Source organism: Thermothielavioides terrestris, chromosome 2 (genome assembly GCF_000226115.1).
Source record: "Thermothielavioides terrestris NRRL 8126 chromosome 2, complete sequence".
NCBI classification, from domain to species: Eukaryota; Fungi; Ascomycota; class Sordariomycetes; order Sordariales; family Chaetomiaceae; genus Thermothielavioides; species Thermothielavioides terrestris.
This window is the reverse complement of record NC_016458.1, coordinates 9,094,702-9,115,354: the sequence shown is the minus strand read 5'-3', so window position 1 is coordinate 9,115,354 and position 20,653 is coordinate 9,094,702. Positions and strand designations below refer to the sequence as shown.

The 20,653-nt window shown below is 44.0% G+C and overlaps 4 protein-coding genes across 4 annotated transcripts; 2 read left to right on the top strand and 2 right to left on the bottom strand.

Moving 5' to 3' along the window:
• Positions 1 to 196: 196 nt before the first annotated feature.
• Positions 197 to 1,925, top strand: THITE_2116172 (uncharacterized protein). Its single transcript, XM_003653562.1, has 3 exons — positions 197 to 849; positions 935 to 1,108; positions 1,170 to 1,925. Exons 1-3 carry the CDS (start codon positions 484 to 486, stop codon positions 1,527 to 1,529), a joined length of 900 nt encoding a protein of 299 aa, XP_003653610.1. The 5' UTR covers positions 197 to 483; the 3' UTR covers positions 1,530 to 1,925.
• On the top strand, positions 1,848 to 3,611 carry THITE_118274 (uncharacterized protein; the record flags this gene model as incomplete). The annotated part of the gene is made up of 3 exons (XM_003653561.1): positions 1,848 to 1,905; positions 2,194 to 3,476; positions 3,531 to 3,611. 3 exons carry the CDS (start codon positions 1,848 to 1,850, stop codon positions 3,609 to 3,611), a joined length of 1,422 nt encoding a protein of 473 aa, XP_003653609.1.
• A 1,106-nt stretch (positions 3,612 to 4,717) lies between these two features.
• THITE_109942 (uncharacterized protein) lies at positions 4,718 to 5,995 on the bottom strand (the record flags this gene model as incomplete). The annotated part of the gene is made up of 5 exons (XM_003653560.1): positions 4,718 to 4,977; positions 5,065 to 5,444; positions 5,537 to 5,748; positions 5,827 to 5,924; positions 5,965 to 5,995. The coding sequence occupies 5 exons, from the start codon at positions 5,993 to 5,995 to the stop codon at positions 4,718 to 4,720; spliced, it is 981 nt and encodes a 326-aa protein (XP_003653608.1).
• Positions 5,996 to 6,593: 598 nt separating this feature from the next.
• On the bottom strand, positions 6,594 to 7,553 carry THITE_2129200 (uncharacterized protein; the record flags this gene model as incomplete). The annotated part of the gene is made up of 1 exon (XM_003653559.1): positions 6,594 to 7,553. The coding sequence occupies one exon, from the start codon at positions 7,551 to 7,553 to the stop codon at positions 6,594 to 6,596; it is 960 nt and encodes a 319-aa protein (XP_003653607.1).
• Positions 7,554 to 20,653: the final 13,100 nt, after the last annotated feature.

Here is a 20,653-nt window from a genome sequence, read left to right as displayed (position 1 = left end):
GCTCGTCCGTCTTGGCTGCTCGTGTTCAATGGTTGTCCATCCCACCCAGACACGCTGCCTTTCAACGCGCTTTCGTCATGGACGACGAATGCCCGTTTGCTGCCGATTACTCAACATGCGGCCCAGATATCCAAGTTGGCCCGCCATCCACGCGTTCTCCCCAGCAACCATGTGTGGCTCTGCACGGAATAAGAGAAAGTGGATGCTTGAATTGACTCTTCGAGGCATGTAACGAGCTTGGCAGCGCCATCTGGTCGTAAGCCTTGTGAACGACAGACCGAAGTCGCATGCCAATGACGTGGACCTGATCAGCATCGAGGATGCCAGATGGAGCATAAAAAATTAAAACTCTTTGGACATCATCCATCCTCTGCTGCTGTAACTTCACCACAGGCATCGACAAACCAAACATCAAGAGCAATTTCGCGCCGACACCCAACCACTTCTCCTACACATATTCGCAATTAATCTCACCTGGTAAACATGCACATCACCGTTGTCCCCGCCTCCCCCAAGACCGGGCAGGCCACCATCCGGAGCCTGCTCGCCGACGCCCGCAACCCCACCGTCAGGGGAGTCTACCGCGACCTGGCCAAAGTGCCGGCCGAGTTCAAGTCGCACCCCCGCTTCGAGGCCGTGCAGGGCAGCGTCGAGGAAGCATCTTCGCTCGACCTCTCCGGCTCCGACGCCGTCCTCAACATCACTCCGCCGCTGTACGTGGAGGAGAGGGACATCGTCGCGCACGCCCGGCTCGTGTCCGAAAACGTCAAGGCGGCGGTCCAGAAGGCTGCGTCGGTCAAGAGGCTGGTCCTGCTGTCCAGCGTGGGCGCGCAGTATGACCACGGCACTGTGGGTCTTTTCCCAGGTCTTCAAGCTGGTTCAGGCTCACTTGTTGGGGCAGGAGAGAGGAGGGCTCACTATCCAAATCTACTAGGGCGAGATCCTGACGAACCACGAGGCCGAGGCGGTCCTCAAGGATGCCGCGCCCGAGGTCGTCTTCGTCCGGTGCAGCTACTTCATGGAGAACTGGGCCCCGGCGGTTGAGACGGTCCGGGACGCCGGCTTCTTCTTCACCACCCTGACACCGCTGGACAATTCCCTGCCGATGGTGTGTCTCCATTGTTCCAGAAACTGGAGGGCGGAACCTTTTTGACTGACAGTCCGCTCAGATCGCCGTCCGAGACATCGGCTCAGCCTGCGCCTCGGAGCTCCTCGGGACAGGCACACCGCTTCCATCCACGCCCTACGTTTTCGAGCTGCACGGGCCGCGAGCATGCACCTCCGTGGACGTGCAAAAGGCGCTCGAGGAGGTGTCGGGCAAGAGCGTCGAGATCCGGCAGATCCCCAAGGCCGGGCTCGCCGAGTTCTATAGCGCTGTGTTCCCGCCTCGGATTGCCCAGCAGTTTGCGGAGATGAATGCGAGCTATCTGGAGGGCGGCATTTTGTACGAGGATCCGCAGCCTACGGGGCGTATCAAGTACGGAAAGACGGAACTGGTGGATGTAGTGAAAGAAATGTATGGGGCTTGACGATGCGGCTGTACTCCGGACGGTTGTTGAGACCATGCCGGCGCCGCAGCGCCCGAGATATGTCTGGATCTCATGGACTTGCGAGTTGAGTGGCCTACGGGCAGGCACTGCTGGGTGTATCGTCACACATTGTCCCAGACGGAGTACATTCGACTGAACTGCTGTTGAGCGGCGGGTGAGGGTCGTAGTGAGGGTTATTCTGTTTTCCAGCAATGAGGGACAACTCACGGTGCCGCCTGTATTGAGGGTAGCTCCAAGATGCCATAGCTCAGATTCCTTTGGGCAGAGAGAAAGTTTGGCGCAGGGGTGGCGATATCGATGGCCCCGGTTTTCTCGACGTCATCGCAGCAGTCCACAACCAAATCAGGAACTGTTTGTGTGCCGTCCTTCGATTTGAGCTGCGTTTTCCATTCCGGAATGAGCATTCTCAAGAGCGCAGGCAGAGGAGGCATCATGAACATCAACAACCCCATCGCTACTGCGACCGTCTGACATCCCGACTGTAACATCTCCATCATTCGAGAAGCACCCTCTGCAACATCTCCCGCCCTTAGCCGACCGCGCCTTGGCCCTCATCCAGACACCAGTTTACGACTTATAGTCCTCAATCGTGAAGATCGAAAGTTAGGCTGAGGCAAATGCTCCTTCACCATGGCGTCTGCAGGCCTCCTTCAGTCCTTCCTGGCGGCCATCCAAGCCAGCCTCTCGGTGCTTCTCGTCATGTTCTACGGCTGCATCGCGGCGCACTCGAGGCTGATCGACCGCGCCAACACCAAGCCCATTTCCAAAATATGCGTCCGCATATTCCTACCGGCCCTCCTCATCACCAAGGTCGGATCTGAACTCCACGGGGAGAGCGCCGGCCGCTACCTCGTGATTCTTGCCTGGGCCGTCGTCTGCCATGTCGTCTCATTCTCGGCCGGCATCCTGGGTCACCTTGGCCTGGGCATGCCCGATTGGACCACGGTGGCCATCCTGATCAACAACACAACAAGCTACCCGCTGCTCCTCGTGACGGCCCTCGAGGACACCGGCATCCTAGGCCCGCTGATAGTCGCCGACGAGAGCACCAAGGACGCCATCGAGCGGGCCAAGTCCTACTTCCTCGTCTTCTCCACCGTCTCCAACTGCATCACCTTCGCCGTGGGTCCGCGCCTCATCGACTCCGAGCACGCTCCAGAGCCGGAAGAGGAAGAGGAAGACAAGGCCGTCAATGGCCATGCCCAGGAGAACAATCACACCCCAACGCCGGACGTCGAAGCAGCCAACGAGCAGACTCGACTCCTCAGCTCCCAGCTGCCCAACTCATTCCCCTCGCCGGCCCCCTCCAGAAGGAACTCTTTCTTTGGCACTCGTCCGAGGGACCCCCAGCAGCTGGCGCCGAAGCCGGACCGTCGACGCTCATGGTTCGTGCCCCGTCAGCGATGGTACCACCTGTCGCCGCGGACCAAGTGGTGGCTGCTCTTCGTCACCGACTTTTTCAACGCGCCGCTGCTCGGCGCCATCGTCGGCGCCATCATCGGCCTGGTTCCCGTCTTGCACCGGGTCTTCTTCAACAGCTCCGACGACGGCGGCATCTTCACCGCCTGGCTGACCGCGTCCCTCAAGACGGTCGGCGGCCTCTTCGTCTCGCTGCCCGTCGTCGTCGCCGGCGTCACCCTCTGCTGCGCGACCAAGGAGGCCGTGCGCAACCACGAGAGCATCGTGAGCATGCCGTGGGGCACAGTACTCTACATCCTGCTCGTGCGCTTCATCGCCTGGCCCGCCCTCTCCATCGGCTGCGTCTACGTGCTGGCCACCAGGACCGGCATGCTCGGCTCGGATCCCATCCTCTGGTTCTGCCTCATGATGATGCCTGCCGGTCCCAGCGCCATGAAGTTGATCACCCTGGTGCAGGTCGCCGAGGGTTCGAAGGACGATGAAGTGCATATTTTGAGGCTTCTGACGGTCAGCTAGACCCGGGCGCTCTTACTCTGAATGCTGGCTAACGAGCATTAACAGATGTCATACATTATCTCCCCAGTGCTGTCGCTCACTGTTGCTGGGAGCCTGCTTGCCAGCCAGGCTGCCATAAAGAGCTGAAGAAGATTCGCGATGCCAGTAACTACAGAGTTAATCTCAGCACTCTCGTAGGGAGTCATTGAGAGTGGTCAGGAGCCACCCGTAACCGTTTCATACCTCCTTGCATTCTGGTGGGAATGCAACCATAAGTCCAGTCCGCCCGGGCTGTTGACCTTTGACTGAGCGGTCGCATCACCCGTCTCCCCCCCCCCCCCCCCCCCCCCACCACCACCACCAGCAGGAGCAGTTGGGTTTGGCCCGGCGGAGGAGGGGGCGCTGCTGGTGATTGGGGCTGGGTACCGCGAGCTGGGCCAGGCCGCGGCGGTGGGGTTGTTCAGTGCCGGATTTGCGCTCGAGGTGTTGGCGGACTGGCAGCTGGCAGAGTTCAAGAAGAGAGCCGAAAGCCAGGGGAAGATGTGCAGAGAAGGGGTATGGGGATCGTCCGGCATCCAAAGTAAGGCAGCTCCTTCTTCTGGGCTTGTCGAGCTTCCCAGTGCAAACCGGGCTGAGACAGCTGACGCCGATGGCAGCTACCTGGGCGACGTCCTCGTGCATCTGTCGTTTCCCTTGTTCCTCTACGCCAACGGCATGCTCCCGCCGATCGCGCTGCTGGGGCCGCTGACGAATTATGTCCCCCTGCGCTGCGTGGGCGGTGGCAAGGAGAGCGAGGAGTCGCAGGCGCGGCGGTGCAGCGCCGCGGACGTGGCGAGGAAGATCGAGTTTGGTTCCTGCCGCCGCGACAGGAACACGTTCTGGCTGGATGCGAGCCGGGTCTACGACAAATGGGCTTGGATTGTCGTGGGCTGCGGTGTTGCGAGTGCCGCGGTCGAGAAGCTCATCCGGAAAGTGTTCCAAGGGTAGCCGCCGTGAGATTGCTTCGAGGGTTGCGAACCACTGAAACTGGTGCCAGATTCAGAGTTGGAACGAGATGATATGAGGTAACTACTTGTGGAAACAACCGGGTGGGTTGAAGGGGCGCAGTGTGTGCGACGGGTGCTCTTGGAGGATTCAATGGCAACCCCGTAGGTCGAGAAGCTACGCGGTACCTTCGCCGGTGGAGTTGAATATGTGTTCCAAACTCTAGCAAACCCGCCGTCAAACGATGAGCCTGCGGCTATCTCTCTAGCTCACGCCTTGCCAAGCTGCTCGGTCAAGATCTCCTCAACCGTGGTGAACTTGTAGTCAGGAAAGATGCGGTTCCACTCGTCCGAGACGGGAGCGGTCCCGTTGGCCACGTTAAGAAGGATGCCGCGCAGCAACAGCTTGGCATACACTTCCCTCTCGGCCTCCGACACAGGGAAGTGGTCCAAGGTGGGCAGCCATGACGTCTTCAGAACACCCGCCTTGACCTCCTCGACGTCGAGTGTTTCGACCTGATACGGTTTGCCTGCGGGTGGTCCAGGTCAGCAAGTTTCGGCCCGCTACCTAGTTTCATGTGTCAAGTAAGGGTTGATTATGCAGTTTCGGTACGTACCCCTGACCTTCTCGCCAATGGCGATCTCTTCGGCAATGGACACGGTGTTGCCGTTGATGCCGCCGACCCTGGGCCACTCGCCCTCGTAGTCGATCGCCTTCACCACGATGTTGACCAGGTCGTGGATCGCCGTGTAGCTGATTCTGTTGTTCGGGTCGCCCGCGACCCGGGCCCGCAGGCGCTCGTGATCGACCAAAACGGCGGGCACCGCAGCGGTCGGGATGTGCTTGGTCGTCTTCCGGCTGCCGACGATGTAGTTGAGGAACCAGCCGGGCTGGAAGAGGGTGTACTCGATCACTTTCTTCTCCCTGTTCTTCTCCTCCAAGTACTTGCGAATCTCGAGCTTGTTGTTGTACCAATCGAGATCGGTGAGATCAGAGCTGCGGCGTCCTCAGCGATCAGCGCCCTTCTTTCGCCTGGTCAGGCTGGTCTCCGATCTAGCAGACTATGCACCGGTATCTAACTGGCTTACCCTGCCCACTCGCTGGGGGCAATCCGCTTGACCCCAGCCTCGATGGCGGCGTCGATCAGCGCCTTCTGGGACTTGTTGTCCGTGTCCAGATGGGCCGCGATGAATGACAGAACGGTGTGCACCCCTTCGAGAGTCTTCACAAGGCCTTTGCGGTCTTCGTAGTCAACCTTGACCCAGGTGGTACCCGGGATGAGCTGCTCAGGGGTAGCATCCTGGCCGAGGTCAGCGGATATGTATGGGGGAGTTTTTGAGTGCAAAGACTGGAGCTGACAAGCGGTGCTTGTTCATACCTTCCGCGCCAGCAAGAGGATGTCGTGTTTTCCTGTGGCAACCAGACCGTCTATGATTTCATGGGCGACCTCTACCGTCAGGCCAAGTTGTGTCAGTGCTGAACGCCCGAGTCTGTCATGAACAGTGAGCAAACTCACGGCCGGGGCCGGCAACGGCGATTTTGACCATTCTGGTAGTGAAGGCAAGATGCGGGATGCACGCAAGTCACCGACGGAGCACACGGTCCAATTTGAGCAGCCTCATCTGCAGCGGACGCACTCGTTCGAGACTACTTATGCTCCTTCTCTCTGCCACGTCGAAGGACCAAGCAACACTGCATTACTAAGACAGCATCAACAAGAAGCGGGGGGAAACGGGGCCGCGATTCCTCCAACGGGATGGCGGTGCAATATGTCGGGGGCCAGAGAGGCTGCTGACCAATGAAGGAGGCTGCGGGTGTGTCCCAGGAGGATCACACTGCAATGGCGTAATCCTGGCGCGCTATGGTCGTTTAGTGTAAAGAATGCTCGCGATAACAGCGCCGCCGTTGTATCTGCTGCTTGGACCCCGGCAGGTCCACGTTGGTGACCCAGGGGGTTGGTCGCGTCTACTTATTAATCAATCAGACTGGCAGGCCGAGCTGAATGACGGATCCCAAGATCCAAGATCAGAAACGGAAAAGTCTCCGAAACACGCTGGACCGGAGCTCCGCGATGTAAGTATTGCCCCGACGGACAGGCATATGATTTGGGGGCTGATTACAAATGACTCCTAGTCCCCTAGTCTCCTATTCTTCCTGTGGCCATACGTTCCAGCCAAACGTGTCCTTCATGTCGACGAAGCGGACGTGGCGGCCGCGGGCGACGTCCTCGATGGCGTTGAAGTCGACGTCGGACAGCTCAGGCACCTGGAAGTTGCTCTCGATGCGGCTGGGCGTCGAGCTCTTGGGCAGCACGACGTAGCCGCGGCGCAGCCCCCAGGCGAGCAGCACCTGGGCGAGGTTGTGCCCGCTGCGCTTGGCCACCTCGTTGAGCGTGGGGTTCTCGCGCACGCGCTCGCCCGTCGACGGCACCTGGTTCTGCGACCCCAGCGGCGAGTAGGCGGCCGGCATGATCTGGTGATCGAAGCAGAACTGGACCAGCTCCGTGTTGGGCAGGAACGGGTGGATCTCTATCTGGTTGACGGCCGGCTTGATGCGCGCGAACGAGAGCAGCTGCTCCAGGCCCGCGATCGTCCAGTTGGACACGCCGATGGCCCGCGCCTTGCCGCTGTCGGCCAGCTCCTCCATCGCCCGCCACGTCGGCTCCGGGTTCTCCGTCAACTCCTTGTTGATGACATACTTGCCGTCGGGCCCGATCTTGACCGTGCGGTCGTCGTTCCTCTCGGCCGCGATCGGCCAGTGCACCAGGAAGAGGTCGACGTAGTCGACGCGCAGCTTGGCGCACGAGTCCTGCAGACTCCACTTGACGTCCTCGGGCTCGTGCAGGTGGTTCCAGACCTTGGTGCAGATGAAGATGTCCTCGCGCTTCACCGTCGGGTTCTTGGCGAGGAAGTCGCGCAGCGCGTCGCCCACCTCGTCCTCGTTGCGGTAGAACCACGCGCAGTCGAGATGGCGGTAGCCGACCTCGAGCGCCTTGGACACGGCAGCGTATGTCTCCCCCTTGGCGCCCTCGTTGGCAAAGGTGCCGAATCCGATGGCGGGGATTTTGACGCCGTTGTTGAGCGTGTAAGTCTTGGAGGAAACCATGCCGGCGGCCGTCTTCTAGGACCCAAACTGCCTCGGGGATGCTGACCAGTTTAGGGTCGGGTTTAAGGTTGCTGCAGGCGGGTACGCTCCAACAGTCTGACGCCGGGTTATTGGGACTGGACGACGGCAGCACGGCAACGGGACTCACCCCTGATGATGAGTCCACTTGTTGGAACCGCTATATAGGCTCAGGAAGATGAAGCTATCACAATATAAGCAATGTATATAACTGGGATCAATCGTGGTGTTGAGGATGTTGTATTATAGGAGAGTTCTCCTGATTAGGAGCCTAGTCTTGGGCGGCAGTTGGGCATCAAGCCGGTAGATCCTAATCTCGGTAGGCTGGCCCGCTACCCTAGGCTAGGCTAGTTCTAATATACCTCTCTAGGTCGAGCCTCCGGCTCTAATCTACCAAATCTAGTAATCTATAAAGCTATTCCTAATACTATGTCCTTCCTAATCTAATAATTCTATAGTATTGAGATCCTTCTACTATCGCTCTAATCTACTAAGTCTTATATACCTACCCTTCTTAATCTTATATATTATATTGTAAACTAAACCCTCTATTTAGTTAAAGCCTTCTTCTAGCCCTATATTTCTTCCTTCTATACCCCTTAGTAGATATAGATCTTAATAAAGGCCTAGATATCTACTAGATTAAGTATTTCTATAAACTTCCTATAGAACTCTAGTTCTAGTACCTTTGTTAGGCTATTGGCTAATATCTAGTTTAAAGGTATATAATCTATATTAACTTTCTTATTCTAGGCTTCTTAATATAGCTAGTAGTTATAAATATCGATATATTTTAGCTTCGTCTATAGTATAGGCATCTTAGCGTTAATTAGCTAGATTGTCTATTTATTATTGTATTAGATCGATAGGATCTTATTATTTAGATAGATCTTTAATATCTCTAATAAGCGTTAAAGGAATATACCTTCTTTTACTACCTATATAAGTACTAACAACTCTACTTCTATAGTCGATATAGTTACTATATCCTATTTACTAGCTTACTAGGCGATTAGCCTTCTAAATAGGATAATAGTATAACCTTATAAGCTCTTACAATCGATACTATTGTCGACGAAGCTAGTATCGCTAACTATAATTAGGATATCTCCTCCTCCTAGCTAAAGGGCCTAGAACTTTATTTGATAAAGGTATTATAACACTTGATTAGCTATATAATAGTATTCTAGTCCTAGGTTCTAATTAAACTATATAAGCTTAAAGGCTATAAAGGCAATGTCTAGGCGTATATTAATAGCTATATATAGGATTAAGCCAACATTCCTTTAATAAAGCCTAATAGAGCTATAGCTAGCAATATCGTTATATAGGAGTAATTCGCCCTTAGCTATTAAAGTCTTTAGCTCTTCTTCTTCCTAGGCTAACTTTACAATCTTCTCGATATACGCTATCTAGCTAAGTTAAATTAAACGCCTTTTATAATTATAATAAATCTCTATACCTAGGAACTATAAGAGGTTATCTCTTTCTATAAGTTTATACTTTTCTTATAGCTAGCTAATCACTTTATTAGCTTAGTATTGATCCTTCTTATAGTAGGCGAAGACAATATTATCTATATAGAAGAAGATAATAATACCTTTGTTTATTATACTATAAGGCTCTTATAGTATAGCCTAGAACCCTAGGTTCCTTAGAATAGCTATCAACTCTTATTGCTAAAGGAGAGGAGACTTCTATAGACTATAGAGTACCTTCTTTAGCTTTAGAATAGTTCTTAGCTTATAATAGCTATATAGCATCTCTATATAGATATCCTTATCAATCTTTACGTTAATAAAGGCATTGACTATATCGAATTACTTTAGTTCTAAGTCAAACCTCGCTATAGTAGCGAGCACTATTCTAAAGGATTATATAGTAAATATAGCTATATAGTTCTTCTTAGTAAACCTCTTCTTTTACTAATCGCTATATACTATTGTCACGGCAAGGCAAAACAAGTGCTAGATGACTCGCAACTGAATTGATCCTCCATTGACGAAGACTTCAAGTCTGAGGAGAGAGAGGAAAACTATCAACATATAGGTGGAAAACTATGCTCAAATACCTTAGGTGGTGTATATAGACAATTTGCAGTAGGGTTGCAATTTGTAGTAGGGCTACAAAGTCTATATATTACAGGGTAAGACGCGGTTCGCCTTATTAGCGCGTTTTTCCTTATTAGTAAGTCAACCCCTCCTTCCTAATCTGGAAGTCGACTCGAATCCTGTAAATCCACCAACTTAGGAGGTTATATAAGTATATAGTCACGTGACAGGTCCGTATACGAGTTATATAACGGTAGTTAGCGTGCTATACTATTATATCACCCCCCTCTTGAAAAAGCGTCGTACTTATACGACAAATACGTTGTAGTCCTCCGCTAGCTATTGGTAATTAGAAGAGTTGGCTTACGAGCCTATTTTTTATAAAGTTTATACAATTGAGTTCTATAGGACTTAGAAATCTGCCTTATAGCCTACTAAGCTATATAAGATGCTATATCTAGGCCAATGGGTATACGAGGGAGCTAGGATAAAATGTTATCCTACGACCTTATAGTAGGTTTATACGTATATACAACGTCTCTTAGATCGAGTTGGATTACATTGTCCTTTAGGTACTAGTAGGTTATTATCTAGGTATTTATTATCGAAGTAATCCTCTTTATAAGCTTTTAGCTATTGTAGCAATCGCCAAAGTGGTCTAGCTATATAGGGGAATTCCTCGTAGAACTCCCAAAGGCGGTATAGTATATTCTTAAAATTAGTAGCGTTGTACTATTTAGGGTCCTTGCCCCAACCGATCTATTAAGCGTAATACTAGAGTTTCCCTTTGAATATTTAGGAAATAAGAATCTTTTCGACTTATTATTCTAATTCGCTATCCACCTTAATCGGTAGCTTAGGCTAGGGCTCCTGACCTAGTAACAGGTTATTCGATACCCTTTAGAGTCGATCTAGGGTAAATACTAGGTATATCTTCTAGGTCTTAGGTAGCTTTAGCTTATAAGAATAACCCTTCTTAGCGATAATTGGAAAAGGCCTAGCGACTAGGTAGTTGAGCTTGTCGCTTAGTCGGTTCGTCTACTAATGGCCCTTTGTAATATAGACCTCTTGACTAACTTTAAATTCTTCTAGCTACTAATACTTATTTGTTTACTACTTTTAAGCTTCCTAGGCTTTCTATATACTTTCCCTAGCAAATTAGATAATAGAATTGATTCTAGAGAGTATCTTCTACACTTTAGTACAATTAAACTTATCTTTAGCGCTATTGAATTCTTAAATATACTTCTACTAATTATAGGTTATCTAGAGGAGTATACTAGTCTCGACCTCGAATAGGGCAAAGCTAGTAGATAAGTAGAGTAAAATAACTTAAGTAAAATTTATTATAGATAGTAATTCTAACCAATTGTCTTAGAAATAGTTAACAAAGGAGTATAGACGCTAGTCGAAGTATTAATTTATAATTTCAGTCTACCTATCTATCTAGGGGTACTCTAAAGAAGAGAGGTGTAGATTAATTCTAAAGATCTTATAGAACTTATCCTAGAATACTAAGATAAACTAAGGGCCTTAGTCTAAAGTGATCGATTCTAGGGCTCTATAGGTATACTAAATATATTAGTAATAGAGTTGTACTATCTCTTTAGCAATAGTAGTCTTATAGTAGGGGAGTAAGTAGCTACGCTTCCCTAGGCGATCTACTACGACGAAGACTTAGTTATAGCCCAACTTATTTTAGAGCATTGTATAGAAGTCTATAGTAACATATTGCCAAGGTCTTGTAAAGACTTCTAAGGGCTTAAAGAGGCCTAGTAGCTTATCGCAAGGTATATAGGAACGTCGGTAGGTTTCATAATTCTTAATAAACCTATCAATGTCTCCTATTTACCTTAGCTAGAAGTATTGTCTCTAGACCAACTTTTATATCTTATTCCTACCTAGATAGGCTATAGAGATCTAGTTATAGATCTTAGCTAATAGGTAGATTTATAGGTAACTATCTAATAGAATTATTAGCCTCCTTCCCTTTAGTAGAAGGCTATTGTCGCTTAGGGTCTAGTTAGTATCATTCTAGTAGGCGAGCTCCTAAAAACTCTCTAGGGCTTCGCTCTCCTAGTTCGCTTTAAGGATAACGTCTACTAGTTTATATTCTTTAAGTCGTCGTAGGTAAGATAGCTCGGATTCGTTGGCTTCGATTTAATAGATTATATACTATAAATTATATTTAGTGAGCTCCTTAGGCGGCAACTCTAGCTCCTCTAGGATCTATAGGTCTAGCTTGCTCTTAGGGAGGACTGTCTAGATATAGTAAACTTCTTAGACTTCCTTCTAGGTAGTGAGCTCCTTGGCCTTGTAGGATAGAGCATCGGCAATGGCGTTCTGCTTACTAGGTTGATAGACGATTTGAAAATCTAAGGTAGAGAGGAGCTTAGCCTATTTGGCTTGTCGTATATTGAGTAGCCTCTTTTATATAAAGTATTGCAATGTATAGTAGTTGGATAAGATGTCGAACTACTATTAGAGGCTAAATAGCATTGGGTACTATTTTTCAATAGTATATACAATAGTAAGGAGCTCCTTGTTGTAGATAGGGTAATTGCTTTCTAGTCTAGATATCGTTCTTAAGAAGAACGCGATAGGGTACTAACTATCGTTGTATTTCTACTAGAAGACTCTAGCTACGACTCTACTAGATATATCAACTTTAATTTAGCTTTCTCTAGTAGGATCGTAGTGTTTAAAGAGTAGGGTGTTGGTCATTTGCCTTTTAAGTTCTTAGAAGGCTTCCTTATACTCTTTAGTCCATTTAAACGGTTTTCCTTTAACGATTAGGCGTTATAGAGGACATATAATCCTTCTATGCTTATAGACAAATTAGCGGTAAAAGTTATAGAATCTAAGAAAGGCTTATACTCCTTATATAGTAGTAGGTTAGTCTTAAGAAACTATTGTCTCGATCTTCTTTAGGTCTATTTAGACGCCTTTAGTACTAACGATGAACCTAAGGAACTTAGTTTCAGTGGTATAGAATTTATAGTTCTTAATGTCTACCTAGAGACCTACTTTATATAGCTTCTAGAGGATAAGTCGTATATATTTATAGTGCTTTTCCTTGTTTTAAGAGTAGATAATTAGGTCATCAATATAGGCGATTATAAATATATCGAGGTATTCGAAGAACTAGGAATTGACGAATCGTTAGAAGGTAGTAGGTCTATTGTATAGGCTAAACGGTAGGACTTTATAGTAGAATTGACTATATTAGGTTTAAAAAGTTGTTAGGTCTTTACTTCTAAGGGCAAGTCGGATTCGATAGAAAGCTTATTGGATATCGATCTTAGTAAAGATTTTAGTATTTCCTAGTTGTTATAAGGTTTCGTCAATATAGGGTAGTGGATAGCGGTCCTTGACGGTAACCTTATTCAAAGCTTAGTAGTCGATATAAAATCTCTAGGTCCTATCTCCTTTAATAGCGAAGAGTATAAGGGAGCTATATAAGGTAGTACTTAGCTCGATAAAACCTTTCTATAGGTTTTTAACTAAGTACTTTTTTATAGTCTTTAGCTAGTCAAGGGTATAAGAGTATAGGGGGCTTACTCGCTAAGGTAGTAGTCTAGTAAGTTTAATCTTATAGTCGTATTTATACCTTAGTAGTATCTCGTTAAATTCCTTTTTCAAAAATATATTAGTAAATTTAGTAAAGTAAAGGTACTTTGTAATCGCTTCTTTGACTTAGGCTTAGACCTTTTTATCCTTGTCGTTAGGGAGTTTACTAGTCTTCTTAGCCTCGATAGCTCGATTAATCTAAACGATTATAATGAACCCTAGTATAGAATTCCCTTGTCGATTTCCCTTAAGGAACATTTTGTCAAAGGCTATAGTAGAGATAACTATAGCTTTAATTAGGTTTTCTAGAATCTATAGTCGCTTACCCTCTTCTGTTTAGGAGGCGGCCTATTCCTCCTCTTTTTTAGGTGTTATAGGTCGAGTATAGGTTCTTAGGGAGATAAATTCCTTTCCCTTCAATGCCTAGTCCATCTTCCGGAGGCTATTGTCCTATATACCTTTGAACGATACCTTCTAAGGGGGTTTCTTAAGAGGTTCAATAAGATTGCTCTTAATAGTATACGTTTTAGAGACTTTAAGTTATATCGATTAGTATAATCCTAGGCTTGTCTTAGGTTATATTGATCGATATATTCTTAGATCTTTAGTAGGTTATACCAATTAGTAAGATTTATTAGGTAAAGGTTTAAAGAGTATTTCTCTATACTTTAATATTTATAGCTATTGTTAAGCCTTCTAACGTTAATTTTAACGCTTTATCGCTTAGTCTCTCTATTTAATATCCTTTTAGTGTTTAGGGTTTAGTACTTTAGAAATAAGGAAGTTGTAAAGAATCTTAAGGATATAATTCTATTCTAGATTATATAGTTTGTCTTTAAACTAGATTAGTCGATATTAACGAATATCTAATAGAATATTATAGTAAACGAGCTACTATTGGCCTAGTAATAGCTAATACTCCTTCCCTATATCGAGGGCTAAGAATAGAGTGTCCTTCTATATTCTTCTATCAATTTAGAGGTCGAGTCTTAGGATTAAGTCGATAGGGTCTATATATTGGCCTTAGAAGTCTTTTATAGAGATCGGAGTCTCGAATAATATCTTTTCAACGTTAAGTTTCTTAGTGATTCGCTTTATATAGGTTCGATTAAGGAAGGTATATCCGTTTACTTTAGAGTCAACGAGTATAGTGATAGTAATGTCAATTCTATTAATAGCTAATATATAGGGGAAGGAGAGGCTTCGACTGCCTATAAACTACTAAAGGTCTATCTAGGTAATCGTTAACCTAATATCTAGCCCTAAGCTAGAGTCTACTTTCCTTAGGGCTCTTAGTTTTCTAATTTAATAGTCTTAGTCTTATTTTCTTTAATCGAGTTCGTCATTTTCTCTAGGTCTACCTCTATCTTCTTAATTATAGCTATAATACGTTTTAGGCATTACGCCTTTATATAACTAGTCTCCTAGCAATAGAAGTACTTACCCTCCTTTTTTAGAGTATTATACTCCTTCTAAAAGAGCCTAGAAGATCCCGATTTAGCCTTGCCTCTACTAGAACTATCTAGCTAAAGGGTCTTTTCTTTCTTCTTTATAGGAGCTGTTCCTCCGTTTAGTTGTCTAAATCTTAGTAAACTAGATTTTCTATCCTTCTAATCTTTCTTAGCTATCTCCTAGAGTAAAGAGAACTAGTGTCTAAGGCGAATAAAGTCGTTAAAGCTAATATTTAGATCGACTAGGTCTTTTACTATTTAGAAATATAGGCTTTAAGAGAGTTGAGTATAGAATTCTTCTTTCTACTCGTCTTTAGGTTTTTTAGACTTAGTAGTAAGGTAGACAAACTTAGTAAGGAACTCGTAGTAGGGTATAGATCTTATCTTTAAGACTATAAAATCGTTCTTTATACAATGGAGTTTGGTAAGATCGGTATAAAATCTATCTAGGAAGTCGAATAACTCGTTAAAATTAGTGATTAGCTCTATTATATCCTCCTTAAGGTAAGGTATAAAAGCCTCTATTACTTTGCTATCGATAAAGGACATTGTATATCTGAATTTCGAGTCCTCTATTAGAAACAATTTATAGTTTCCTTTAATCTTCCGAAGTATAGCTACCTTTTAGACTAAATACTTTAGGTCTTTACTATCGATAAACTTCTTAGGGTTAGCAATCTTTATAGTTTTTATATAGGTCGTAAATTTAGGAGTCTTTTCAGTTATCGGGATTGGACAATCGGGGTTATATAACTTTGTATATATCTCGGTTTACGTCAATTCGATTTAGGTCGAGGATATAGCTTAGCCCTATAGATCGACTATATTAGTAATCTTTTTAAGGAGTTCTATCCTCTCGTCTTCTAATGCTATCTTATCGTATAAGAGTACTTCGACTTAGGTATATAAAGTAGAAAGTTCTTTAGGGTTAGAGATATTGCCTTGTTCTTACTTAAACTACTAAACCCTTGTAAATAGCACTACTATCGAATTAGCTAGTGTATTATAGGTGACTTATAGGGCTATAGCCTATCCAATTACTATATTATGCTATATAATAATTGATCGAATCATCTTAATAAGATTATCGCCTTACAACTAATCGATCTATTTGATACTCAATAGCTAGATCTCCTTAGGAGTAATCGATTTATTATCCTAAAGGAAATAGGCAATAGCAATATACTTGTTCTTAAGCTTTAGATAGCATTTAATTAAATCTATCTTCTATTCCTTAGCTAAATGCTTAATCTAGCTAATTCGATTAAAAAACTTAGGAACAAGATTTATAAGTTTATATTCTTTAATCAAGTCGGCGGTTATTTAGGTTTAAGAGCTAAACGGAGTTAAATCGCTAATCTTTAATCGAATTTAGGTACCTTGGTTATCTTCTACGTTAAACTTATAGAGATCTATCGGATCAATCTTCTAGGTGTTCTAGCCCTATTTAGTAGGCTTAGGAGTATAACCTATATTCTTTATCTCACGAGCCATTATCGGTATTGTACCTCTTTTGGGACTTCTTCTATCGATTAATAGAGTTGAATCGCCTCGACGAGGTAATTATACTGCTTGTCGCTAGTCGATTAGAGGTTGCTTCACTATTAGCAACCTATTGTACATTTGATGGTTTGTCCTCAGTACCAATTAGTTCCTAGCCAACCTATCGTACTACACTGTTAGTAAGTCGAAGGTTTTATCGGAGATTTAGGTTCCCTAGCTAACTAAACTAGTCCTATTAGGAAAGACTATATTAGATATTATATCGCCTTCGTAGGCCTATAGTGGTCAGACTTGAAGTAATATCATAGTAAAGTAAAACAAGTACTGGATGACTCGTAGCTAAATTGATCCTCTATTAACGAAGACTTTAAGTCTAAGGAGAGAGAGGAAAACTATCAATATATAGGTGGAAAACTGTGTTCAAATACCTTAGGTAGTACGTATAGACAATTTATAGTAGGGTTGCAATTTGTAGTAGGGCTACAAAGTCTATATATTGCGGAGTAAGACGTGGTTTGCCTTATTAGCGCGTTTTTCCTTATTGGTAAGTCAACCCCTCCTTCCTAATCCGGAAGTCGACTCGAATCCTATAAATCTACCAACTTAGGAGGTCACGTGAGTATATAGTCACGTGACAGGTCCGTATACGAGTCATATGACGGTGGTCAGCGTGCTATGCTGTCACAACTATAAGCCTTACCTTATATTTAATAAAGTGTCTACTCTTATTAAACTTATAAACGTATACCTATATATAATCTAGGATCTACTTGCTTTAGATCTCCTTATTATAATAGCGAATCTCTTCTTAGAAGCCTATTACTTTATAGCTTCGAAGATAATTATATTCTACCTCTAGAAATAGCTAGCCTAGTAGGTAATCTTTAAATTTAAAGTACTATTGAGGTATAGGCGAGAGTATCGACTAGTAGATAGATCTAAGCTTACCTTCTTTCTATAGGCGATCAACTTCTTTTTAGGAGATTCTTTTAGCACTACTATCTTCCTTTTTAATAGTACTAACTACCTTCTTAGCCTTCTTTTTACTCTTTTAGACAAGTTCTTCTCTCTCTTCTTTTATATAGAGGACCCTCCTTAAAAATCTACGTTTAGTAGCTCTAGGGCCTAATATTTCTATATTGAAAGTAGCCTCCTATAGCTAGAACGCTCCTTTAAAGGCTCTAAGTGAATATAAGCCTAGGAAGATAACTACGATTAAGGCGCTTAGCGAAGTAGGTAGAGGAGTTAGATATTAGAACTCTAGGAAGGTGCCTATGGCGTTGCCTTTTACTATAATAGTATCTAACACTTCTTTAGTAGTAGCTAGGCTCTCTTCTAGTTCTTTAAAGGTTGTTAAAGATATACTAAACGCCTCTATTATATCCTCTTCTTTAGCTATAGATATAATATCGCTATTATCTAGTTAATTAGCATTATTAGCGCCTTTAGTATTAAGCTAGTACTTTAGCTCTTTGAGGTCTATTTAGAGAATGTCCTATACTACTAGCTTTAGATCGCCTAGGTATATCTACTTCTTATTAAAGATTATATTATATATATATACTACTTAGTTAGTAGCTAGGTTCTAGATATAGTATAAAATTCAAGAATTATATCCTATAAGGTTGCTAATCTAAGCTCTTAGTTAGAACTATTTAAAGCGCCTTTCTTTTTTCTTAGCAATATCTATTATAGTAAATACTTTATAACTATAGACCTTTAAATGCCCTTAGTATAGCTTATACTCTAAGGCTCTTAGGCTATCTCTCTTAGTAAGAAAGGTGTAAAAGCGATCTAGTAGCGTTATCTACTCTATTATTAAGGATAGTATCCTATTATAGAGATATACTATAGCCCTTATAACTTCTAGCTATAGTTACCCTAACAACTATATACTAATGGCTATTGTTCTAGCCTTCTCCTTAATTATACCCTCTAAGCATTTAGCGCTTCTATTCTATATAAGCGTATTAGGCATTGAAAGCTCTATTTGGATACCTTGTCTCTTTGCCTAGGTAGTGATAGCGTTCGCCTATATAAATTCGTTGTTATACTCTAAGACCTTAATATATAGCTGATACTGCCTTTCAAGTAGTATAGCAAAGTGTTTAATAGCTACTAGGATACCTAGCGCCTCGCAGTTATATAGATAGTAGTCCTATATTATACCTAAATAGCGATCTATCGCCAATAGTAGATATTTAAAGCGCTATTAGCTTTCCTAGAAAGGGTATAGATCTAGGGCGATCCTATCGCCTAGGCTATAGTTCAATGGCCTAGGAATACGATTAGGCCTACGTTTTGACTTGCCAAGGCTATAGCTATTATATTCGAACATTGGTACACCTTTAATACGCTCTCCTCGCAAATAATTAACAAAGTGTTCAAGGGCCCTTAGGCCTATATAGCTAAGGCGTAGATACTAAGTTATAGTATCTACTACACTCTCTATATAGCGAGCCTAGCGATCAAGCCTCTTCGTTTAAACGGCAAAGGCTATAGGCGTATAGTTTTCGAGTATATATTCAAGGATATATTGTTAAAGCTTCTTTATAATATATCTAAGGAGTATATAATCTTAGCGCCTAAGTAGGTAGTTCAATATACTCTCTAGCCTATTATCCTACTAGATCCCTTATTGATTAAGCTACTTTAACAATACAATGTTATATACGAAGGTTAGGTAGTAAACTACATTGTATAGCGTAAAGACTATAATACCTTTATCGTTCTATAGTTTAACATCTATCTTGCTATATCCTTTAATCTAAATAGGGTACTTACTTGCCTAAATATAGTCATTAGGTATAGCTAACTTAGAAGGCCTTTTGAACCTACTTAGATAGTTAGTAATATAAATAGTTGACCTTAAATCTAGGATTACTAAGTTGATTAGGAGATATCTTTAGCCTATCTAGAATACAACTAGGATTATAGCGAAGCTCGCTATATATTTGCCTATAGCTCTCTACTACTATGTTCTTACAATATACTAATAGCTAAATATTACTATAATATTAGTACCTATATCGAAGGCGTTGCCTATATTAGGGGCAATACCTACTTCAGAGGCAATACCTACTTCGAAGGCATTACCCTCTTCCTAGGTAGTACTCTCTTTAGGAGCAGTACCCTCTTTAGAGGCATTGGCATCTACTATATCCACTTTAGGGACCTTAGGCTCCTTCGTCGAGAGTATAGCTATAGCTCTTTTAAAATAGTTAACTAGTCAATATAATAGCGGATCTTCGCCTATATCGCTCTTTACGTCGTTAGCAAAGCTACTTCTAGACCTCTTTATCTAAAGCCTATTAGCCTTTACTTACAAAGTTGAATCAACTTTTAAATTAGCCTCTATATAAGCCTTAATATATTCTCTAGGTTCCTACCTAGGCGATATACTCTTAGAGTTCAAATAGTAGTATCGCTTAGTTAGATAGAAGTGATCGTAGGTATAGCACTTCCTTAATATATTTAAGGACTTTATAGAGGTACTAGGAGCTATAGATATACTTAGCTTATATTTAAAGTAGGATTAGCTAATTCTAGCTCCCTCCTTATAACTAGTTTAGCGCTTAAAGCAATCCTCCTAATTTTCCAATTGCTTAAGGTCCTTATTTTCTTTCTCTCTAGGGCTATATATTAAGAAGGATCCTTTCTCTATATAGCTAGGCACCTTCTTAAGAAATAGGTATATACCTTTATAGACTTCTATAGCTATATCTTAAAAGGTTAGCTTCTTAAGGATCTCTATTTTACTTATAGTATAGAGGGAAATAAAGCTTAGGAATAGCTTCTCTAGCATAGCTATTAGTTTATTGAACTATAGGCTAAGATCCTTTACTTTACTTATCTTTTAAAGGGAGGCCTTATCTATTAAGTTCTCCTATTTAATAAGCTACCTCTTGAAATTAGCCTCTTTAATATATATATTTCTAAGGTATTTAAGTATATCGAGGTGGATATAAATATATATTTAAAGCTCTATTATTGTAACGTGCTAGCCTTATAGCGTCTGCAGATAAGTGTACAATGTTCTATTCAACTACCTTAAGGAGAGAAAAGGAGAAGTATAGGTTGTGGTACTTGTATATAGAGTTTTGAGGAGCTTGTATATAGGGGCTTGGGCCGACGTTATTCTAGGCGCGAGGCGGGCCCGCTATAGGCCCGCTATAGGCCCGTTATAGGACTGCTATAGATCCTAGGCGTAGCCCTATATACTTAGCCTAGGTATAGCCTAGTCTATAATATACCCCCCTCGCCTAGATAGGGAGTTGGATCAGGGTAGGCGTAGTATAGCGTTGAGCGTAGACTAGGTCTAGTATAGGGTTGGCTATAGCGAATACTGGTGCTTAGTTCGTTGTTTATATAGTCTAGTGCGGCTGCCTGCTAGGTGCTCGCTATTTGGTAATCCTACTGCCTAGCCGTAGATTATTTGTTTATATCGTTCTAGTAGGACATTGATTAGCCCTTTCCCTGCCCTATGCTCTTCTCTATAGTAACTGTA